At 37.5% G+C, this 22,215-nt stretch overlaps 1 protein-coding gene across 5 annotated transcripts in view; it reads left to right on the plus strand.

Annotated features, from left to right (window-relative positions):
• The window catches only part of PPFIA2 (PTPRF interacting protein alpha 2), a 476,100-nt gene that overhangs the window by 316,462 nt on the left and 137,423 nt on the right, over positions 1 to 22,215 (plus strand). For 4 of the 5 annotated variants that reach the window (XM_008143799.3, XM_008143801.3, XM_054718820.1 and 1 more), the window contains one exon: positions 1,339 to 1,413. The exons of the other annotated variant lie outside the window; for it this stretch is intronic. In XM_008143799.3, coding sequence (XP_008142021.1) covers positions 1,339 to 1,413 — 75 coding nt within the window. The remainder of the gene's footprint in view (positions 1 to 1,338; positions 1,414 to 22,215) is intronic. 5 annotated transcript variants of the gene reach the window in all.

Here is a 22,215-nt window from a genome sequence, read left to right on the forward strand (position 1 = left end):
AAAATTACTAAAATTCTTTGATCATATCTGCATTCCACATATCAGCAGTCCTCCTATTTTCATGCCTTGGGGATATTTGCTTCTTTGGCATCTTTCCAAGATGTTCATACAAAAGTATTCCCTAAGTCAGATCATCGAAAAGTTTCTTCCAAGTAGCTCTTGTTCAGTTATTAATCCGAATAAAGTTTTATGCATTTTAAAAATATATATTTTATTGGTTTCAGAGAGGAAGAGGGAGGGAGAGAGAGATAGAAACATCAATGATGAGAGAGTATCATTGATTGGCTGCCTCCTGCACGCCCCCTACTGGGGGTCGAGCCCGCAACCTCAGCATGTGCCCTTGACCAGAATTGAACCCAGGATCCTTCATTCCACAGGCTGATGCTCTATCCACTGAGCCAAACCAGCATAAGCATTTTTATGAACAATTGGATATTCGTCTAACAGCACTGATACCTGGCAGTCCATCTAGTACGCCTAGATACCATGAAGTATCTGCATAATTATCTTTGTTACCAAATATTCATTTATGTATATGTATTAGCAATTTGCAGAGAATTTGAGCATGATGAAAATAACTAATGTTAATCTCCACTCATATACTTATTCTTTATTACTCAAGATTATTTCAGGATTTAAGTACAGTCACCTGAATATAGTATATCAGATAACATTATACAGTATAAAAGTATATTGAGATTCTTGAAAATTTCAAATTAGATTTTAGATTTATAGAACACTAGTGCTTTTTTGTCTATGGCCCTGGCCGGGTGGCTCAGTTGGCTGAGCATCATCCCATGCCCTGAGAGGGTGTCGGTTCCATTCCCGGTCAGGGCAGTTGCCTGGGTTGCTGCTTGATCCCCAGTGGGAGGCATGCAGGAGGCAGCCGATGGATGTTTCTCTCTCATTGATGTTTCTCTTTCTCCCTCTCCCTTCCTCTCTCTCTCTCTCAAACATATTTAAAAATAAAATAAAATTGTTTTGTATGTTTTTATCTATTTCATATATTATCTAACCTATACTCCTCATTAAATCTTACTAAACTTTTAAATTTGGCCTTCACTTACTATGAATCAGAATTGAGAACAAGATGGGTCAGTCTCTAAAACCACAGGAAAATCTATCCTCTGAACACTGAAAGGACTTAGTTACGAGGAAGTCTCTTTTGACACAGTGGCACTATGAGGTGACAGTGTACTCATCGTATTCCCCAACGCTTAGGACTGTAAATAGTGGGGAAACAGCCAACTGTGATTGTCTTTGATAATGTTAGTGACGGATTAGCAGTTTAACATGCATGGGATGTACATTACGGCACATTTTTGGTTTTTCTTCCAGGTAAGGGAGCGACTGAGGGTTTCTTTAGAAAGAGTCTCTGCACTGGAAGAAGAACTAGCTGCTGCTAATCAGGAGGTAACATACCAAACTTTCTCCTCTTCTGAGGTGCAATATTGCTAACATTATATCCCTTGTGTTTTATGTCACATTTATTAAAACTGTCACACAGAATAAATTGCATTCTGTATCTGCCACTGAACAAGGCCTGTTGAAACTGGTTGCCAGTCATGTTTTCTCATTTCCGGTGATTCAGATCTGTCACTGAGAGATGAAAGGAGACTTAGCAAGAGCTAGTGACATGTGAACTAGTGAGATGGGGATTGAGAAAGACTGCAGTCAGAATGCCGGTCCTTCTGAGAAGCAAAACTTGGCTCCAAAATTGAAAAACATGAAAATTTTCTGTTAAACTTAGATAATGTTGCAAATGAAGTTAATTCCTTGGAGATATAAATATTTCCCCTCAGGACCTTGTTATTCTTATCTTCTAAAAAACATTGTGCCCATGTTTAGTGGCATCATTGAATCCATTTCATTTTATCTAATCCATGACTAAGAAAGTATTTTGTAATCATTTCAGATTTAAAGAGCTGTTATTTCTTTTCCTTTTTTTAACTTTATAGATATTTATTTATTTATTTAAAATTTATCTTTATTGTTGAATGTATTACATAGCTTTTTTTTTTTTTTAAGATTTTACCTCTTTTGGTTATTAGTGCACAAATGAACTTGGGTCATTACACTATATAACAAATTTATAAGTACCTGTAACAAATTTAAGCTGTGTATACCACTAAAATAGCCCTATCTCTCTCTCTCTTTTCTTCCCTCTCTCTCATTTACACACACACACACACTCTCTCATATGCACTTTATTAATGAGGATATTTTTTCCAGAACTTTATTCTTATAATGTCAATATTGTTATTACTAGTAGTAGACATAATAAAATAATTCAATAATTATTTAATTGTTTAATAAATCAGTAAAAAAGTGGGAGGTTAATGTAATTAATTATGTATTATCAAGGGATTTGTAAGAAAATAATATTCACATTTAACTACACACACAAACAAATTCACACATTTCCAAATCAGGCTAAAAATCTTATCCAATACAAACTCCCTGCTTTTTAAAATAAGCTGAGGCAATTGAGCAAGTTTACATATGCTTTTGTTTGTTCCAGGTTTAACAATTTAAATATCAGAAGTAATGGACTTTTAATTGCAGGAAGAATGAGTTCCATGTGAATTAAAGTCTAGCAGTGTTAAAAAGCATAAATGGTGGAACAACAGTTTAAAATATATAGAGAAAAAGCTTTTTAGCAACCAGATAGCTTAGCAAACTGGATGGAGAAAAGAACTCCTAAGATAATGGGTAATGACAAGAACTCAGTCCTTTCAGGAGAGAGAATATGTAAATTATCTGCAACGTGAGTGTGCTAATTCCTAGAGTGTGCAGGAAGAAAATGTTAAGTGTATCTATTTTGTCATTGTTAATTTTGATTTTCGTTTATGTTTATCTTGGGTGAATCAAAATATTTTATTAATAAGGGAAACAAACAAAAGGTTTGGTGACTACTAATTTGAAAGTCTTGCTTAATATGGCAGTGGTAAAGTTTCTATTTGTTATAAACAAAGGTGTAGTGGGACCTCTTGGCATTTATGCCGAAATAAAAATGTTCTATACATTCAAGTGAGGCTCTGAAACTTTGCTCTAGAAATGGCAACTGAAGAGTCCAGTTACACAGAGCAACAGCAATTGAGAACAAAAGTGGAGAAAAGAGTTTGTTGTCTTTAACACAGTTTTAGCCCTCAAATATTGTTGTTGTCTCTTGTAGGCTGTATGGTACATTTGATTGCTTATAGTACATAGATTAATTAATTTTAAATCACTAAAACAACTCTCAAAATACTTTAGCCTTTCTGAATGCTTTTGTTTTAAATTATTTATATAAATAAGAGGAAAGTAATTGTGTACTCATTATAAACGTCAATATATTTTGTTGTTGTTGATTGTAATTAATTTCCATGAGGCTTACCCTGAGTTAAGGAATGCAAAGATCCAGCAAAAAAGATAAAAAATAAAGGTATCTTAGTTCTCAAACAATAAATAGTTTATAAATAAACTATTTTTAAAGAAGTGATTGTTAAAGAAGAACATAAGAACAAGTCAACTTTTCTTTACAATGCTATTTATACTTCACAATGAAATACTAAAAAAAAATCAGAAAACACAGCTTGACTTGTTTCTCTATAGTAACAGCAACTAGTACAAGAAATTTTTATAAGTAAGTCATCGTTTATTGATGATAACAATACATTTAGAAAACTGACAAAAATCAGTTTAGAAAAATTCATGCTAATGGCAGCTTTAGAAAGGGGAACTAGATAGTTAAGATATTAGAGGAAGTAATTGAAGAAGGTACTTTAGAAAATAAAGAGAAAACTTTTATTTAAAAAAAGGAAAACTTACTTAAGAGCACGTTCTTAAGAGTCAAATAAAAATATGTAAGATAGAAGAAAAACAATCAGTTATTAGAACAAAATTTCTGCAAATGACTAAATGAGCTGGTGGTTGGGGAACATTTCATTTGATGCTTTAGATTTTAAAATAAAATTATGATGTAGTTAGAAGTGTCCCTTATAATTCCTTTTTTTTAAACCTAGCATGAATCTGTTCACATTCTACCTTTTTAAAAAAAATTTACTGTTGAAAGTATCACATATACCCCTTCCCCCCCCCCCCCTTAACCTTTTCTAGCCCTCCCTGCCCTGCAACAGGTCTTCACCACCCTATCGTCTATGTCCATGGGTTATGCATACAAGTTCTTTGGTTGATCAGTTCTCCCCCACCCACCTCCCCCACCTTTCCTCTGAGATTCCACATTCTGTTCCATGCTTTTATGTCTCTGGATCTATTTCGTTCATCAGTTTATTTTGCTCATTAGATTCCACATATGAGTGACATAACAAGTCCCTTATAATTCAAATCTATTTGTTTCCTGAGTTCATATAACAAGCTTGGAGAGCGAGGATACCACATTACTAAAATCTGTTTAATTCCTGGATTTCTGGTAGTGATAATAGGATTTCAGATAACAAGGAATTTATCCAAACAATTTTCTGAATTATTTCACTTTCTGGATTCAGAAGGAGCAATCAGAGCACAGGGGTTCAGACTGCAAGTGATACCTTGATACATACATATATGTATATAACTGTATATGCTTATGTAGAGTCTAAAAGATGATAGAGTTTATTCTATCATCATTACATTACATTAATAGTTTATTCTATGATCTATGTATTGTTATTCCATTTCCCTCTGTCTCTATGTCTCTTATTGTTTTTCCCTTAAACCATTCTCACAGATGGCTTTGAAGTTATCTCCCCTTAGTATCTTTTCTTTATATAATCTTTCCCATGGAGGCCTCATCCATTTGTCATCCATCCGAGGCTTCAGCCATGACTCCTGTGGAAAAGAAACCAAATCTATAGCTCAAAGTCCCTGCTCTTTTCTGAGCTTCACAGACGATTTTAGACACTGGCTTAGCATTTCTACACAGTTTTGCTAATGGTTCTATAGATTGTTCTTGGCCACAGGTGTCCATCATGGAACCCAGGGAGAGATTAGCATCCAGTTCAGGATGTGCTAATCAAGATATGCACCTTCAGGGCTGTCATCACCTACAGAGAATTATTTTCTAATATATACAAAGGCACCACATGCACTGTTGAGCCTGAATCTCCACCTAGTTTCCCATGTCCCTTAGATTCTCTATGGCGCTTGAATGCAATGAAATAAGTAGCATTATTAAAAAGAATATGAGACAACTATATATGTTCTGTTCTAGAAAGAGCTCCAAAACATTCTATTTTACAAAAAGGAAGAAGTTGCATATAATGATCCTAATTTTGTATAAATACAAATAATAATAATAATAATAATAATAATGTATTGTGAGCATAGAAAAAAAATAGATATACATACCAAATTGTTATTGTTAGTTGTTTCTTGTGTTTGCAAGTGTATGTACTATATATTTCTGTAGCATTTGAATTTTAATAACTTTTTATTATATTATAAACAAATAAAACAATAAGCATATTTTAGAGTAAGATGTAATTTTCCATACTTGATCATTCTATTGATCACTTAATAATAATAGCTAATATTTACTGAGTACTTTAAACCTCTAAGCACTATGCTAAATACATTTATATCAGCAGAATAATACTGGAGTTACATACTACTATACTACAGATGAGCTCAGAGAGTTGTTTCTCCTAATGTGACACTTCTCTCTGATTTAAAAATGTGCTTGTCTTTGCATTTGTCATAACACTCTCTATTGAGGAAGTTCCCATCCATATATTTAACTGTTTCATAATCTACCCTCCCCAATCTCTTTACTCTCATCGTTTTCCACATACATTAAAACCACCATAATTCAAGTCTTCATTATTTCACACCTGGGCTTTTATAATCGACAAGAGGCCTGATGCACGGCATTCGTGCACTTGGGGAGGGAGGGACATACCTCAGCCTGGCCTGTGCCCTCTCCCAGGCCAGGACCCCTTGGGGGATATCTGTGTGCCGGTTTAGGTAGTCAGACATCCCTCTCACAGTCCGGGACCCCTGACTCCTTACTGCTCGCTGATTCTTAGCGCTGCCTTGGAGGCAGGAAAGGCTCCTGCCACTGCCACTGTGCTTGCCAGCTGTGAGCCGGCTCCCTGTGGGAGCGCACTGACCACGAGGGGGCAGCTCCTGCGTTGAGCATCTGCCCCCTGGTGGTCAGTGCACGTCATAACGACCGGTCATTCCACCATTTGGTCAATTTGCATATTAGCCTTTTATTATATAGGATTTCTGTCTGCTCATCCCCTATCCCTTCCTGCTATATAATTCTTCACAGTTAAACCTATTAAGCAAAATCCAATCATAATGATTATTTTTCATAACATATTCCAATATATAATATATACTTACATATAATGTGTGCCAGATGAATATATTAATAACATAATTATATAGTGTACTATATTAATATATAATGACATGTATTACATAGACCTTTAATATAACATCAAGAACCTCTTCAATGGCCCTAACCTTTAAATCCAGCTCTAACTTCTACTAACCCTACTGCTTCTACTAAGGTCTTGTTCAATCACTGTATTCATTGTTTCTGAAAGCAGCCCACAATTTTGCTTCCTCTAAATCTTATGCTAATGTCTCTCTTGGAATGCCTCCACAACTCTAATTCACCCACTGAAATTATAGTTCCCCATTGAAACTCAAGTTCAGACATCATCACAATTTTGATGAAATATTTTATGGTTTCTTGCCAACAGCCTTTGCTCCTTAAATTGCTAAAGCTTATTGCTTCAGCACTTATTATGACTGCTCACCAAGCATTAAGGTTAATTATATGCCTGCATAAGCCAGGTTGTTAGTTCCCCGAGAAAATGGACTGCATCTTGCTCATTTTTATTTGTTTCATTCAGTACAATGATATGACCCTTGTGATCAATATATATTTGTCAAATTTCATTGTATAGAGTTTGTGGTAACCAGTGTTTTCACCTTGTTCCTTAGCTATTTCCTTAATAGAGAGTTTGAATAACTTTAAGCATGCTCAATAAACACCAATGCATTAATCACATACATCAAATTAGTAAGATGTTTCTTCAAAATATAATTATTGAGCAACTACCATATGCAGAAAATCATGTGAGTCTCTGAAAGACAGAAATAGGAAAAAATAAAACAAGTAAAAAATTATGCAAATTTGCATGTAATTTGCTCTCAAGTGATGGAGATGCACATATAAACATATTGGTAAAAATGTGTAATTTAGTGCAAAACTAGAAGTCCAGAAGACTAGAAGGAGAAGGGTATTTATTCTGATTAGAGAAGTCTCACCTATGAGGAAAGACTAAGATTTAGCTTCAAAAGTGATAGAGAACATTTCACATTTCAGGCTGAGCAGCCAGTATGATTGAGAGAACCTGAAATTGGTTGCTTCTATAATTATGTATAATGTGTTAGTAAGAATCAAGTTGTGAAAATATGTAGATGTGGAGGGTGGAGAGACTGATAGGACTCAGATTTTAGAGAGCATGAATGACATGCTCAAAATTTGGAATTCATATTTTATAAAATGAGAAAGCACTGAAGATATAGTTTTGATTTGATTTGTTTTTGTTTTGTAAAAGGAATATCATTAAAATGATGTATTGTGTGTGTGTGTGTGTGTGTGTGTGTGTGTGTGTGTGTGTGTTTAAGTGTTAGGTTAGAACTGCAGAGTTGACATAATCTATACTAATAAAAGGGTAATATGCAAATTGGTCACAATGCCCTCACAGTAACAACTGAACAGCAGGCTACATGGGGTGACAAGGCCGGCAGGGGGGTTAGCGAGAGACAACCAAATGACTCACCAGCAGGCTGCATGGGGCGACCAGGCCGGCTGGGGGGTTAGCGAGGGACTACCAAATGACTGAATAGCAGGCTGCGTGGGGCGACCAGGCTGGCAGGGGGGTAGTTGGGGGCGACCAGGCCAGCGGGGTGGGGGCAGTTAGGGTGATCAGGCTGGCAGGCAGAGGTGGTTAGGGGTGATCAGGCTGGCAGGGGGGGCAGCTAGGGGCAATCAGGCAGGCAGGCAGGTGAGCAGTTAGGAACTAGTGGTCCCGGATTGTGAGAGGGATGTCCAACTGCCAGTTTTGGCCCAATCCCTGGGATCAGGCTGAAACCAGCAGTCAGACATCCCCCAAGGGGACCCGGATTGGAGAGGGTGCAGGCTGGGCTGAGGGGACCCCCTCCTCCCATGCACAAATTTCATGCACTGGGCCTCTAGTCTGATATAACTTGTTGATGTAATGATCTGATATGTGATTTTGATCATAACATTTCAATTCAGCAAACATTTGATGGGCATAATCTGTTAATCAGGCAGTATGTTCACTACTTGGGATCAAAATATATAATAATAAAACTTAAATATTAATAAAGCAATCATTCTTTTTAGTATGGGAGATAGACATGATAAAAAGTAATTATAATGGTGTGTTATTTAATGAGCAGAGTTTCAGGTTGGGAAGGTGAGAAAAGTTATGAAGATGGATGGTGGTGATGGTTGCATAACAATCTGAATGTCCATAACACCACTGAACTGTACACTTAAAATGGTTAAAATATTAAATTTTATGCTATGTACACTTTACCACAAAAAATGTAATTATAATACAGTATGACTAATGTAAAAATTAAAGTAAGTATAAAGTAAAACCTGAATATGAAAGCAATAATAAGAGACAGCCTATTGGAAATGCTGATAGCCAAGAGAAAGAAAGATGGAAGACACCAAGGGAAGGGATTTTTAATGGGCAACACAACAGGGGATAAGCATGATTTCAGAACCAGTAACACGTGGCAGAACCGCTTCCTCTGAGAAATGGGGGAAGGGGATGGGAATGTGTAACGGAAACTCATTAAGTTTCCACAACACTTACTCAATCTGTTACAATTCCACCACAGTATTTCCTTGTCTAAATCTATGAAGTTGTGTTATTCATAATAATTTGAAAGAAAGGGATACAAATATGAAGTTAAAGTTGTCTCAGATGACTTTAGTCACTTGGAATAAATCCAGAGGTGAAATGTTGCCCTGAAACTTAACAGGGGTAAAAATCAGGATGCTTCTGAAACCCATAAGCAACTCAGCTATATTAAGACAGAAAGAAATTTAATGGCTAATATAATCCCAGAAAATCATGTGGAATGTGGGGGAGTTGTTGAGCAGTACTTATTAAAGGACTGGGATAACTGATAACAGTATTATTCTGAAGTTATTAAATTATTTCCGAATACTAAAATTGATGTTATTTGTTTTGATAGAACCTGTGCCAATTGCTCATTTTCTTTTTTTTTTTTGTTCTTTTAATTCTATTTATTTTTTTCTTTGAGTTAAAAGCAGACATATTTTTTGTTTATCACTGCCTTTATAATAACAACTAATCTTACAACTTTCTAACGTATACTAATATCCTAATTCAGCTGAGTTGTTTATTTTCATCATTAGTAAGTGATGAAACTATTTTCATTATTAGTAAATCCCATTAGTCAAAATCAAGTTTTTTGTTCGATTAGTATTTGAAGCAAATCACCATGGCTAAACTTACCAAGAAATACCATTTGTTTAATGACAACAGTATTTGCATAAGGTACTGATGTCCTTGCAGCCCTAGAAGACAATGTAAAATTCTCTGATGTGATGTTTTTAGCTTGCCTGCAAACGGTTAGGAGTTTCCAAAGGATCCACTTAGTGGAACCAATTTTCCCTGTTGGAATTGTATTATTTGGGGATAGAAAATTATATAGTTCTTAATTGTTTTTATTTCATGGAAGAGTTTAATGGTAGTTGAATGATGTCCGTTTTGCTTTATATTGCTTTCCGCACTGTCAAACTGGCAGTTATTCACAAATGCCTATGATTCCTTATTATATCTCTAGATTATCCTTTATAATAATATTGCATTGTAAAGATAGGTATAGAAACGAAATTACCCACATTATTATCATCAATAGAAAATGTCTTCTTTGCCATTGATAATTTTACTGTTCCAGTACAAAGATTCTTTTTCCAAATAAAAGGAAATCAAGATGTCTTATGATAACTATGTTAAAACCCAACAATGAAAAGAGAGCTAAAGAAATTACTGTTTTCCACTTCCACTATTTTTACAATTGCCAAGCAATTGTTTAAAATATAGGTTAAAAATGTCTCCTGTTGTATGTAAGAAATTTGAAGTCTGTTTGCAGTCTTTTCAGACTCCTCTGTTTTGAATAGATACCTTTTTTTATAAAAGCTTAGGATGTGTTCTTCTTCTGATAGCAAACCTGGTTGTTTTATTTTGCACATGGAGATTTGAACTGCTTTTTTCTATTCATATTAATAACAAGATCATGTTTGATATTAATGCTTTGATCATAAACCTCATAAATTGGCCCATTTATTTTACCCATGTGTTTACTAGAGTATTCTTATGAGACAGATGAATTATTTTAAAAAATTAAATGGAATACATTTTCATGAAATTCATCAAGAAACAAGTTTCAAAGTAAAAAAATAAAAGAGAATGCTTAAATTGAAGTCAAAAGAGTCTAGTTTGGGTCCTTTATCTATCACTTATTAATTATGTAACACCTAGTAATTTATTTAACCTTTATGTACCTCAGTTTTCTCATCTGTGAAATGGAATATTAACAAATTTTGGAATGGTCTATCTTTCAAATTTCATGACATTTGGATGAAATAATATACAAGAAAGTATGTTGTAAACTTTATGTACTAAAGTTGTATTGCTAGTATTATGCTCAAAGTTCAATATCAGCTAGTTAGTAGCCAAGTAGATAAAATTTCTTTTCAGTTGACAATTTGAACTTGGGGATAAACAAAATAATAGTATTTTATTTTATACCCAGGCCTAAATCTTCTTTTGTTGGGTAAATAAATACTGTACCGTATTTGTTTATAGGAAGATCCTGTACCACTACCTGAATTTTAGAAATAACTTGCAATTCACTTATTTATGCAATTGGTAATAATAAAAGCATCTACAATTTTGAGGAGGAGATTATTCTATGCATGGCACTATGCTAAGCATTATAAAACACTTTCCCCAAACTTGCATATGGGCACATACATTTTTCACTTAATCATCACAATTACCCTATGAGGAAAGTGTAATTACTACTAGCACTTTGCAAATGAGGAAACTGAGGCTTAGGGGAACTAAGTGAAATATTATGGATGTTATCCCTAGTTAGAAAGAATTGAAAGCCAGAATGTCTGGCTCTAAATTTGAATATTTAACAGTTGCCACTGGAATGCTTGGCCTTTCTCTTAATAAAAAATAAAATAAAATCTTTATATATGAAAACTGTGTTTCTAAATTCACAGTTTATCTTCTACCAGCTATTTAAATTCATCATGACATCTTTATATTGTTATATTTCCATGGATTATTTCAAGGTTCATAGCTTTATTATATTGACAGAGGGGAAAAAAACAGATGTTAACTAAGTTAATAAAAAGTCTTAAATCAAAAATTAACATACCTTTAAACTGCCAAATATTGGGTTGAAATTAAAATCTGTAGAAAAACACACACATTAAAACATCTAGTATGTGAAGTTATTTGGATGAATTGGATTGCTGAATTTTAAACCTTGCAGCTAAAAGTTTTTACTTGGTATAGATTTCAGTACCAGTGGCTCTGGCTAGTTTTCTGAAGTTCATGGCATAAGAGCATTGTATTGGTCATTGTTTTCAGTGTAGAAAATGTGAGACTTCAAGTTACATTAAACAAGATGAGAGGATTTCTGCAGCATGGCTTTATTTCCATTTCATTTTTAAAGGGGAAGAACAATGAATCTCAAATGTTGAGAAATTTGGAAGTTCCAAATAAGTGAACATTTGGGACACTAAAAGGAAATGATTGTCAAAAGGATGCATGGATTGCTTTAATCTGTTTGTTGTAGTCGCTGTTGTTTTATTATTTTTTTGTAAATAGTAATTTGATTGTTCATGATTTTAGTTTTTTAAAACTTTGTAGCAGAAAACATCACAAATTTCAACACCTGGTACGTACCATGTGAAATTTATTTGTCTTAGCCTTTTGGGGAAGGGGTTGCTTCAACAAACTAGTATAGTCTGGTTGGCTTAAACAACAAACACTTATTTCTCACAGTTCCGGAAGCTGGAAAGTCGAACATCAAGGTGCTGGCAAAGTCAGTGTCTGGCGAGAGCCTGCTTGCTGGTTTTCAGATGGTGCATTCTCTTTGTGTCTTCTCATAGCAGAATGGGCGAGAGAGACCTCTAGGGTCTCCTTTGTAAGGACACTAAATCCACTTCATGCGGGCTCCACCCTCATTAGCTAATCACACTCCAAAGGCCCCATCTCCTACCACCATCACCTTGAGTGTTAGGATCCAACATACGAATACTGGGGGGACAGGAACATTCGATCCATAAGCCCATTGCCATGCTGAGCCCACCTGCCAAGTCTGAGGGCACAATCCTTCACAAGACTGGCTGCACTTCTGACACCAGCTGCACACAAGGGGTTCCCAAATGTACTCTCAGGTTCAGTAGTTCACTAGGAAGACTAACGGAACTCACTGAAAACTAATATACTCACAGTCATGGCTTATTTTTTTTTTTATTGTTTAATTTTATTTTTTATATAATTCTTTATTGTTGAAAGTATTACTTATGTCCCCCTTTTTCCCCCATTGACCCCCCTCCAGCCCACCCTGGCCCCCCACCCCTGGCCCTTAGTGCCCCATTATCTGTGTCCATGGGCTCTGGTCATGGTTTATTATAGGGAAATGTTATAGACCAAAATTAGCCAAAGAAAGAAGCACATAGGGCAGAGTCTGGGAGGGTTTCAAATGTCCATTTCCTTAGGATGCATTTCTCTCCTAGAACTGGTATGTGATAATAACACAGAGCACTGCCAACCCAGGAGGCTCACCAAATCTCTGACTGTCCCGAGTTTTTACTGAGGTTTCATTGTAGCAGAATCATTAATTGTTTGTCCCTGTCATTGATCTTAGCCTCCAGTTCAAGATACGAAGGCTCCTAAATCATATGGTAGGTCATCCTGGCATAACCTACACCTAAGGTAAGACTATTAAGTGTGACCAGCCCTATCCTAAGATCCAGACCCCACCCTAAACAAAGCTATTTCTAGCAGGTGTAACATTGATTACTTCCCAAAAGCTGAGGACAGAGACCTGGCCTCTCTTTGGGCAGAGCCAAATTCTTTATCACACAGCTATTAATCTTCATAACTTTATATCTTAGTTGAGTATTTTTATGAACACTTACCATTGAAAATATCTTCTTATTTAATAATATGTTGATAGAAACAACGTGTTATTTTCCACCAAAAATGCACTATGATTGTGAAATAAGGAAGAAAACCCTGCAAATAAAATCATAATATGTGTTAAGAAAATTTTTTAAAATCTGTTTTGTTTTGTTTTTTAAAGGAAAGGAGGAAGAGAAAAGAGTAGAGAAAAAGTATATAGTTTTTAAGAAAAACATGCAATATAGTTAGATTATATTGTGTTAGCAATATTTCTGGGAGATCTTATGCTTTGGAGATGCTGGGCCAAATCAAGCACTACTGAAATGCTGCCTTTTTGCATTCTGCCAGGCAGCTTCAATCACTTACCTCTCCTCGCCTTCAGGTCTACAGATGCCCACATCATTAGATAATAACTGTTACTAACAGAGAGAGTTTATAAAGCAGGAAGTACTATCACCATTTTAAACATGCAGAAAACATGGCTCTAAAGCTTGAAGCAACTCACCCAAAATGCACAGCTAGTAAATGACTGAGCCACTGCCCTTGTCTGTGTACTATTCATTTCTTTGAATTTCTCCTTTTTAAATATCTTCACAAGGTTTGGGTTATTATCCACTGATTCCCATAAATACAGGCATTATCTTTCCAAGGGATTGGATGAATTTGTATCCTCACTGATGTTTCTGTTGTATCCAGAACAGAAGGCCTGGGGGAGGAAAATAAGCTATTATTTCAATACTAGAGTTCCAGTGCACAAAATTCATGCATGGGGGGGGGGCGGTGGGGAGGGGTGTCCCTCAGCCCAGCCTGCACCCTCTCCAATCTGGAACCCCTTGGGGATGTCAAACTGCCAGTTTAGGCCCGATCCCACAGTCAGACATCCCTCTCACAATCTGGGACTGCTGGCTCCTAACCACTTGCCTGCCTGCCTGCCTGCCTGATTGCCCTTAACCACTCTGCATGCCAGCCTGATCACCCCTAACCGCTCCCCTGCTGGCATAATTAACACCTAACTGCTCCCCTGCCGGCATGATCATCCCCAACTACCCTCCCCTGCTGGCCCGATCACCTGCAACTGCCCTCCCCTGCTGGTCTGATCGCCCCCAACTGCCTTCCCCTGCAGGGCTGAGGGGACTGGGAGACTGAGGCTGTATGAGATGGGGCTGAGGGGACTGGGGGACTGAGGCTGGATGAGGCGGGACTGAGGAGACTGGGCGCCACCATATTGTGGCTATGGGTGCTGCCATCTTGTGATGGCAGTCAATTAGCATATTCCCTCTTTATTGGCTGTGGGTGCTGCCATTTGTGAGGGCATGATGGTCAATTAGCATATTCCCCTTTTTTATTAGATAATACTAGAGGCCCAGTGCACAGGTTTGTGCACCGGTGGGGTCCCTCGGCCTGGCCTGCACCCTCTCGCAATCCGGGACCCCTGGGGGAATGTCAGACTGCCAGTTTCAGCCTGATCCCCACAGGCCAGGCTGAGGGACTCCACCGGTGCATGGCCTCTAGAATGCATATAAGGTCTTTGGTTAATCTCTTCCCGCCCTCCCCCCCTTCCCTCTGAGATTCATCAGTCTGTTCCATTTTTCCATGCCTGTGCATTGAACATCTTCCCCCTGGTGGTCAATGAGCATCATAGCACCAGTCGAATGGTTGAACAGTCACTTAGGTTTTTATATATATATAAACTAGAGGCCTGGTGCACGACATTCATGCACTGGGGGTGGGGGAGTCCCTCAGCCCGGCCTGCTCCCTCTATCAGTCCGGGAGACCTTGGGAGATGTCCACATCCTTCTCGTAGTCCAGGACCCCTCCCTCCTTACCACCCGCCTGCTCACTGCTCCTTACTGCTCGGCTCGCTGCTCCTTAGTGCTAATGGGGAGGCGAGAGAGGCTCCCGCCACCACCGCTGCGCTCATCAGCCGTGAACCCAGCTTCTGGCTGAGCAGCACTCCCCCTGTGGGAGCACACTGACCACAGGGGGCAGCTCCTGCGTTGAGTGTCTGTCCCCTGGTGGTCAGCGCACATTATAGCAACTGGTCGCCCCGCTGTTCGGTCAATTTGCATATTAGGCTTTTATTATATAGGACTAGAGGCCCAGTGCATGGATTCGTGCACTGGTGGGGTCTCTCGGCCTGGCCTGTGGGGATCAGTGAACCTCCACGCTGCTGCAGCCCGGCCTTACCCGCCAGCTCATTGGGCTCCAGCCTGCTGTCCATGTCAATCCCACACAGCACAAAGTAATACGTGAAGTAGTAGGTACCCGGCAGGGAGCCCAAGCTCAGGTTTGGCGCCGCGCCACTAACGCTCATCCCGGCCCCACTGCACCTGCCCCTGCCGCTCAGGTGCACGGGGGGAGTGTCTGTGGGAGAGGTTCACGTCACTGTAGCTGTGTCCGCCAGTCGTCAGCCTGGCATCTGGTGCCCATCAGTCAGCTGAGCAGTGCTCCCACTGTGGGAGCACACTGACCACCAGGGGGCAGCTCCTGCATTGAGCACCTGCCCCCTGGTGGTCAGTGTACATCATAGCTACTGGCCGGTCATGTGGTTGCTTAGGCTTTCATATATATATATATATATAGATTAGATAGAAGAAGAGCAATCTGCTGAATCTCTGATGTGCTTTAAAAAATTCTTTCTGATACATAGAAACCTATCACCAAAGAAGAGACGTAGAGGTATATGCCATATACCAGCATCACCTGAAAAATTCAAATGTATCCAAGCTATCTGAACTCAACAAAATAAAAGAAAAAACTTATATAATTGATTCTCATTTGAGCCTCTAGTTGAGAACTAGAGGGGAAACATGGTAGAGAAAAACCATGGGCTTTGAAGCAGACAGACATAGGTTTGACTCTGTAACCTGCCATTTGCAATCTATGTGACTTTAGATAAGTCATTTTTCATTTCAAACCTGTAAATATCTACCAGTAAAAATTGGATGAGATCAATACCTACCTGAAAGTCTATTGTAACAATGAAATAAGATAATGCAAAATTTTAAAAAAGTCTAGCACAATGACTATATCACTCAGTAAATGATAAATAGCATGGTAATAATCAAAATTATGTTGATGCCTCTTCTCTAATGAAAATAAGTTGGGAGACACATAGAACTTTCCCATGAAAGGGTGATTAAAATATCATGCAAGTGTTCAGGAGCTTTCTGCCCAACATTATTTAGAACTCCTGGAATATGCTTTGGAATGTAGGACTAAGTTCGCCAGAAATGAAACTAACATGCTCAAAACACTTTTCCAGGTATTCAACCTAATGTTCAGGGGGTGACACCTTTAGGCTCAATGTAGAAGCATCTATGAGGTCAAGACTAAGTACTGGATTTGCTGCAGGAGGACACTAATGATCTAAATGTTTGTACCAATTTACACGCTGATCCCCTTTCCTGGCCTTAGTCATTCAGATCGTAACCCAGTTCTCCAGGGGACTCTGATATATGTCTCATGCATGACTTGGCCAACATCCAACCCTACATCACCTTGCCTTACTTGGTATTTGCGGTAGAATATTAAACTCCATCTGACCATCGGATCACCTCATAGTAACACCCCCAGTCCAAAATGGTGCTCAGACCAGGTGTGCAATTATCTTTGCACACTTTCTACCATGATGGTAGAAAACCTATGGTTATTGAATTTACTGCTGAGGACCATGACCCCTTGAAATGTAAGAAAGAACATTCCATTTATATCCTAATTATTCATATCACTGGTAGAGTGCATCATCTTAGACATACTTTCTGGAACAACTAATTTAACTGTTCACAAACTCAGTATGGTGTTTCCAAACTATGTAGGTGGTTCTACATCATAAGATCCATTTGTGTAACTTTCTTTTATCCTTTCTTACTGATAGAGTTTATCAGAATTTTTATTGGCTTCACACACACACACACACACACACACACACACACATCCACACACACACACACACACACACACACACGACTTGTATCTTTCGGTTGAAGTACTTGCCACAACTGTTTGGGTAGAAGTGCCTACCCACTTCTAGCCAGCAGGATATGGAAGCAGATCAAGAAACATATAGGGATAACATAACTTTCAGAGGCACGATAAGGAAGTAGTACCAATGATTTTTGCTTACTTTCATTTAACAAAACTTGTTTCACAATCACTCTAAGCTGTAAAAGAGACCAGCAAGTACAACCTGTATTTACATGGCCATATGAAGGGTTTCTATTGCTAAAGAGTAAGAGAATGAATATTGAAGTTCAACAATAACATCTAGAACACAGAATATAAAGAATGCTTGGTCACAATGTACATATATATCAAAACATCACTTTAATACTTTAAAGACTTACAATTTTATTTTAAAATTATAGCTCAAAGAAAGTGAAAAAATTAACTCCAAAAAAAGAGTGCTTGGAATTTATTAGTACATTTAATAAAGTTTTGTAAAATATAGACACAAATATCAATTGCATTCCCATACCAGCATAAATAAGTAGAAATAAAAGTTAAAAAGAAAACCTGAAGACAATGAAAAAAATTTATAAAAATGCATATAAAGGTAATATTTCAATATCATACTTATATTTAGCAGAAACAATAATCATTCAGTAAACATTTAGTAAAACATTAATCACCAGAACTTACAAGTTACCTAAAGCATAAGAGCCCCTCTTCTAAGTGTTTTATACATTTTATTTAATTTTATCTTCACATTAGTAACCTTTGAGGTTGGTGTTACAAATGTCAGCATTGGTAGAGGGAGAGAGAGGGTGGGGAAGGAACCTGAGGCACATAGACGGAAAATAACCTAAGTCCACACTGCCAAAAAGTAGTGGAACCAGAATTCTACTTCCTAGTTCATGCTGTTAATCAGTGCTCTGTATTATCTACTGGACAGTACTGAGCACTGTTTGGAGCCTTGAGGACATATAGGTAACCAAGTCAGAAACAACCAAAGACCTTGTATGCATATATGCATAACCCATGGACACAGACAATAGGATGGTGAGGGCCTGGGGCAGGGGACCAGAGCAGGCTAGAAGAGGTCAATGAGGGGAAAGGGGGACATATGTAATACTTTCAACAATAAAGATTAAAAAAAGAAAAAGAACCCCAACCCTCAAAGAACTAATATTAGAAATATAAATTTAAAAATAATTTTAGTGATAAAGACTGAAAAAATTTATAAAACTATGGGTAGAGTATTGAAAATGTTATCCACACTTATTTTTAAAACTAGAGACCCAGTGCATGAATTTGTGCAAGGGTGGGGTCCCTCAGCCTGGCCAGGGATCAGGGCCGATCGGGGCCGGCCCCACCAGGGGGAGGGGCCAATCGGGGCCAGGCCTGCTGGGGAAGGAGCCGCAGGAGGTTGGCTCTGTGAGGACACTGACCACCAGGGGCAGCTCCTGCATTGAGCATCTGCTCTCTGGTGGTCAGTGCGTCATAGCGACTGGTCAACCAATCATTCTGGTCATTCTAGTCATTCAGTCATAACGGTCACTTAGGCTTTTATATATATTGATATTTTCATGTTCTCTTAGTTCTTATTTTTATAATATGATTAACTAATTCATCATGTCATCCAAAATATTCCTTTTTCAGACACAAGTATACCAAATCATATATGAAAACTATATTCACTCAGTTCAGTATTGCAGTTCCATAGATAAGTTATCCAATGTTTCTACCGATTTAAATGAAATCAGAAATAATGTGTTCAAGTGAATAAGAGGGCATAAATCTAAAAATCAGGAGTAAGAGTTTAGTTTTGACTTTCACTGGGTTCATTTGAACAGGTTTTTTTTAAGGATGCACATAAACTACTACATGAGGGATCTGAAAACTCTTCTCTGAAGGGCTAATAAATATTTTAGGCTCAGTGGTCATATGGTCTCTATCAAGACTCCTCTACCATTGTAGAGCGAAAGCAATCATAGACAATTATGTGAAAAGTGAGCCTGGCCACGTTCCAATAAAAATGAATTTGTGGACACTGGAAATGAAACTTCTTATAATTTTTATGTGTCACAGAGTATTCTCCTTCTTTTGATGATTTTCAACCGTTCAAAAACGCACAACCATTTTTAGCTTGCAGGCCTGACAAAAATAGGAGCCTGAAGGGGATCACCCCTGCACTGGATGATCACACAGGTCATGCCCTAGAGGCCCAATCTGTCACAGGCCGTCAGCAGCCTTTCACTGGGCTGCTGCCTCTGCCTCCAGTAAAGCGACACGAGAAAAACTGCGCTTGAAGAATTCATGTGTTAGTCCTTAGAATAAAGGGTGTATAAGGGTCACCTGGAAGCATATTCAAATTTAGATTCATTAAATGGATTCCATACTTTTAACAAGTATCATAGGTGATTTTGATGAAAGTGACTTTGAACAGCTACTAAGAACCTTGACCTAAATAAGACATAAACATAGAGCATATAACCCATAAACAGGAGATTACAAAGCAGTGAGATAAGGATCACAATAGAAATAAGAAGGAGCAAAAGAATACATCATTTTCTATAAACAGTAAGGAGTGGTTAGGAGATAGTGTGGACAAGTGGGTGAAAGTTTCAAGTATAAAACCTTCATTCTATATAGAATACTTAATTGGGTGCTGTGAAGATATTCTGCCCTGGCTGAGAGAAGAAGGCTGAGGGCAAGAAAGGAAAGGAGCAGACACACAGCGGACCAGAGCTGTGATCTCCAGCCAGGGAATTTTATTTCTCTCAAGTGGTTCTCCCATTTGCTAGCTCTGTGACTATAGGCAATTTCCTGACATCCTCTCTGCCTCAATTAGCTCCATTCTAATAATAGAACTTATCTTGTGAGGTTGTTGTGAGATTTAAATGAGTTTTTACATGCCAAATACTTAAAACTGTGCTTAGCAGAGAGTAAATATTACTGTTATTGATGTTGATGCTGATGTTTTTAGCCATGATACTGTCCAACTCATTTTAAAGATGACTGAACTGGCATGTAAGAGGTGGAATGCGTGTCCTACATTGGGACTGATAACGTGGAAATTTGTTGGGGACAGGAAGAGATTTATCATTCATTCATTTTCTGTAAGCTTCATTTTCTTTACCCATAAAAATAAAGATCACATAAGTTCTGTTCCCTTTACAAGTTGACATTTTTTAAATATGTTCACATTTAAAAATCACATAAAAATAAAATTGAAATGCACCCAAAAGAATACAACATATGATTAATTCCATTAAAGCTCAAGCAAATGGATTACTTTTAAAGGAATTGTTCAGAATAATGGGTTTACTGTGCTTCTTTTGTTATTTCTAAGGAACGCACTAAATGGGTAAATTCTTTTTCTTGCCCTGGCTTGCTGTTTTATATGCAAGAATGACTAATGGATATATTTTCCGCCTTCTGTATTTTCTCAAGTACAATTCAAGCCCTTTGAAATCCTTCTCCCCCGCCTTAAGACTCTTTCCCTTAGCATGCAGAGCGAAAGAGAATTGTTCTAAGACACAGCCTATAATTTTGTCACTTCAGCTCTGATTGGGGGAAAAAAAAAAACCACAAAAAAAACTAAAGTGCGTACTTATAGTGTTAGCCATGCCTGGCTGAGGAGGTTAAATCTCATGGTGCAGAAAGGGGAATATATTCCATCTTCAAAGAGATTAATTTTATTTATTATTTTATATGCTTGGCCATCTCTTTTTATAAGTGATATTGAGATATAACTGATATACAACATTGCACCTATGTAATATGCACTTTTTTTTTTAGTTTGGACATGTGCATACACTCATTATAACATCACCACAATCAAAGTACTAAACATATCCTTCACCTCCAAAAATGTTGTGTTCTTTTGTTGATTTGTTCTTATTATTTTTTGTTAACTGTAGACACTACCAGTATGTTGTATAGGAGATCCTTCAAACTCATTCATCTTACATAACTAAAACGATATAAATTGAGGAAAAACTCTTGATTTCCCCATCACCTCAACCCCCCGAATGCAACAAATTTCTTGTCTGATCTCAGAGGCTAAGCAGGGTAGGGCGTGGTTAATACTCAGATAAGAGAGATTAAATTAAATGATACTTTTTTAAAAAGTACAATATTTATTGATAGAAATGTAGCATGTTTGAATTTTGAAAGCAGAACTTTCATTCTAAAACATCCAAAAATTCCTGACAGTGGATAAATCTCACTTGAATAAGCAGATGACAGAGACATGATTAGTATTACATAGGTTTACCTTTATTAATTTCATAATCAGCATTTTCTCAAAGCATTTTAATACTTCCTAGTACATATAAAGCAATGAAAGTAGAAACTTTTATTCCTGTCTTAAGATATTTCATAAAAAATAAACATTTATTGAAACTTTGAAGAAAGGGACTCATTCACAGAGCTACTCTGAACTGATTATTTTTGGACCCACTGGACTATTAAGTTTGCTGTGACTCTCTTCTTGGAATAACTTGGACTCCTTATTCTTACTGTTTTTTGTTGTTGTTTTGTTTGTTTGTTTGTTTGTTTTTTGAGGGGGCGAGATAATTACTGCAGTCAGTTGTTCTGCCCTTAGGTGAAGGTCAAGTCAAATTAGAGGGTTAGAGGCCTGAGGAGTGATAGTGGGGAACATCATGAAGGAAGCCTCTATTCTATGCCAAGATGCCATTTATAATAATCTATACCTTTAATAAGTCCTATTTTTTCCAACTGTGAGACATGTTGCAAGATAAACAGAAGCATCATAAAAATGTTAAGAGTTTATTTGGACAAAAATGGATTCATATCCAGCCGAGTCAAACCGGAAGTGGTCCTCACCACCACTCCAGGATAGGAGCCAGAAAAGGCTTTTACAGGTTTCCCGCCCTATCCCAGAGTAGAAGCTTTCCTAGCAAAGCTTTCCTAAGCCTTGATGGCATAAAGCAAAGAGTATCCCCTGCCAAAGTGCGCCTTATTTCTCAATTCTTATAGTTTCCCAATTAATATATAAGTACACAAATCCAAACTATTGTGGCTGGAGAGT

This window comes from Eptesicus fuscus, chromosome 7 (genome assembly GCF_027574615.1).
Source record: "Eptesicus fuscus isolate TK198812 chromosome 7, DD_ASM_mEF_20220401, whole genome shotgun sequence".
NCBI classification, from domain to species: domain Eukaryota; kingdom Metazoa; phylum Chordata; class Mammalia; order Chiroptera; family Vespertilionidae; genus Eptesicus; species Eptesicus fuscus.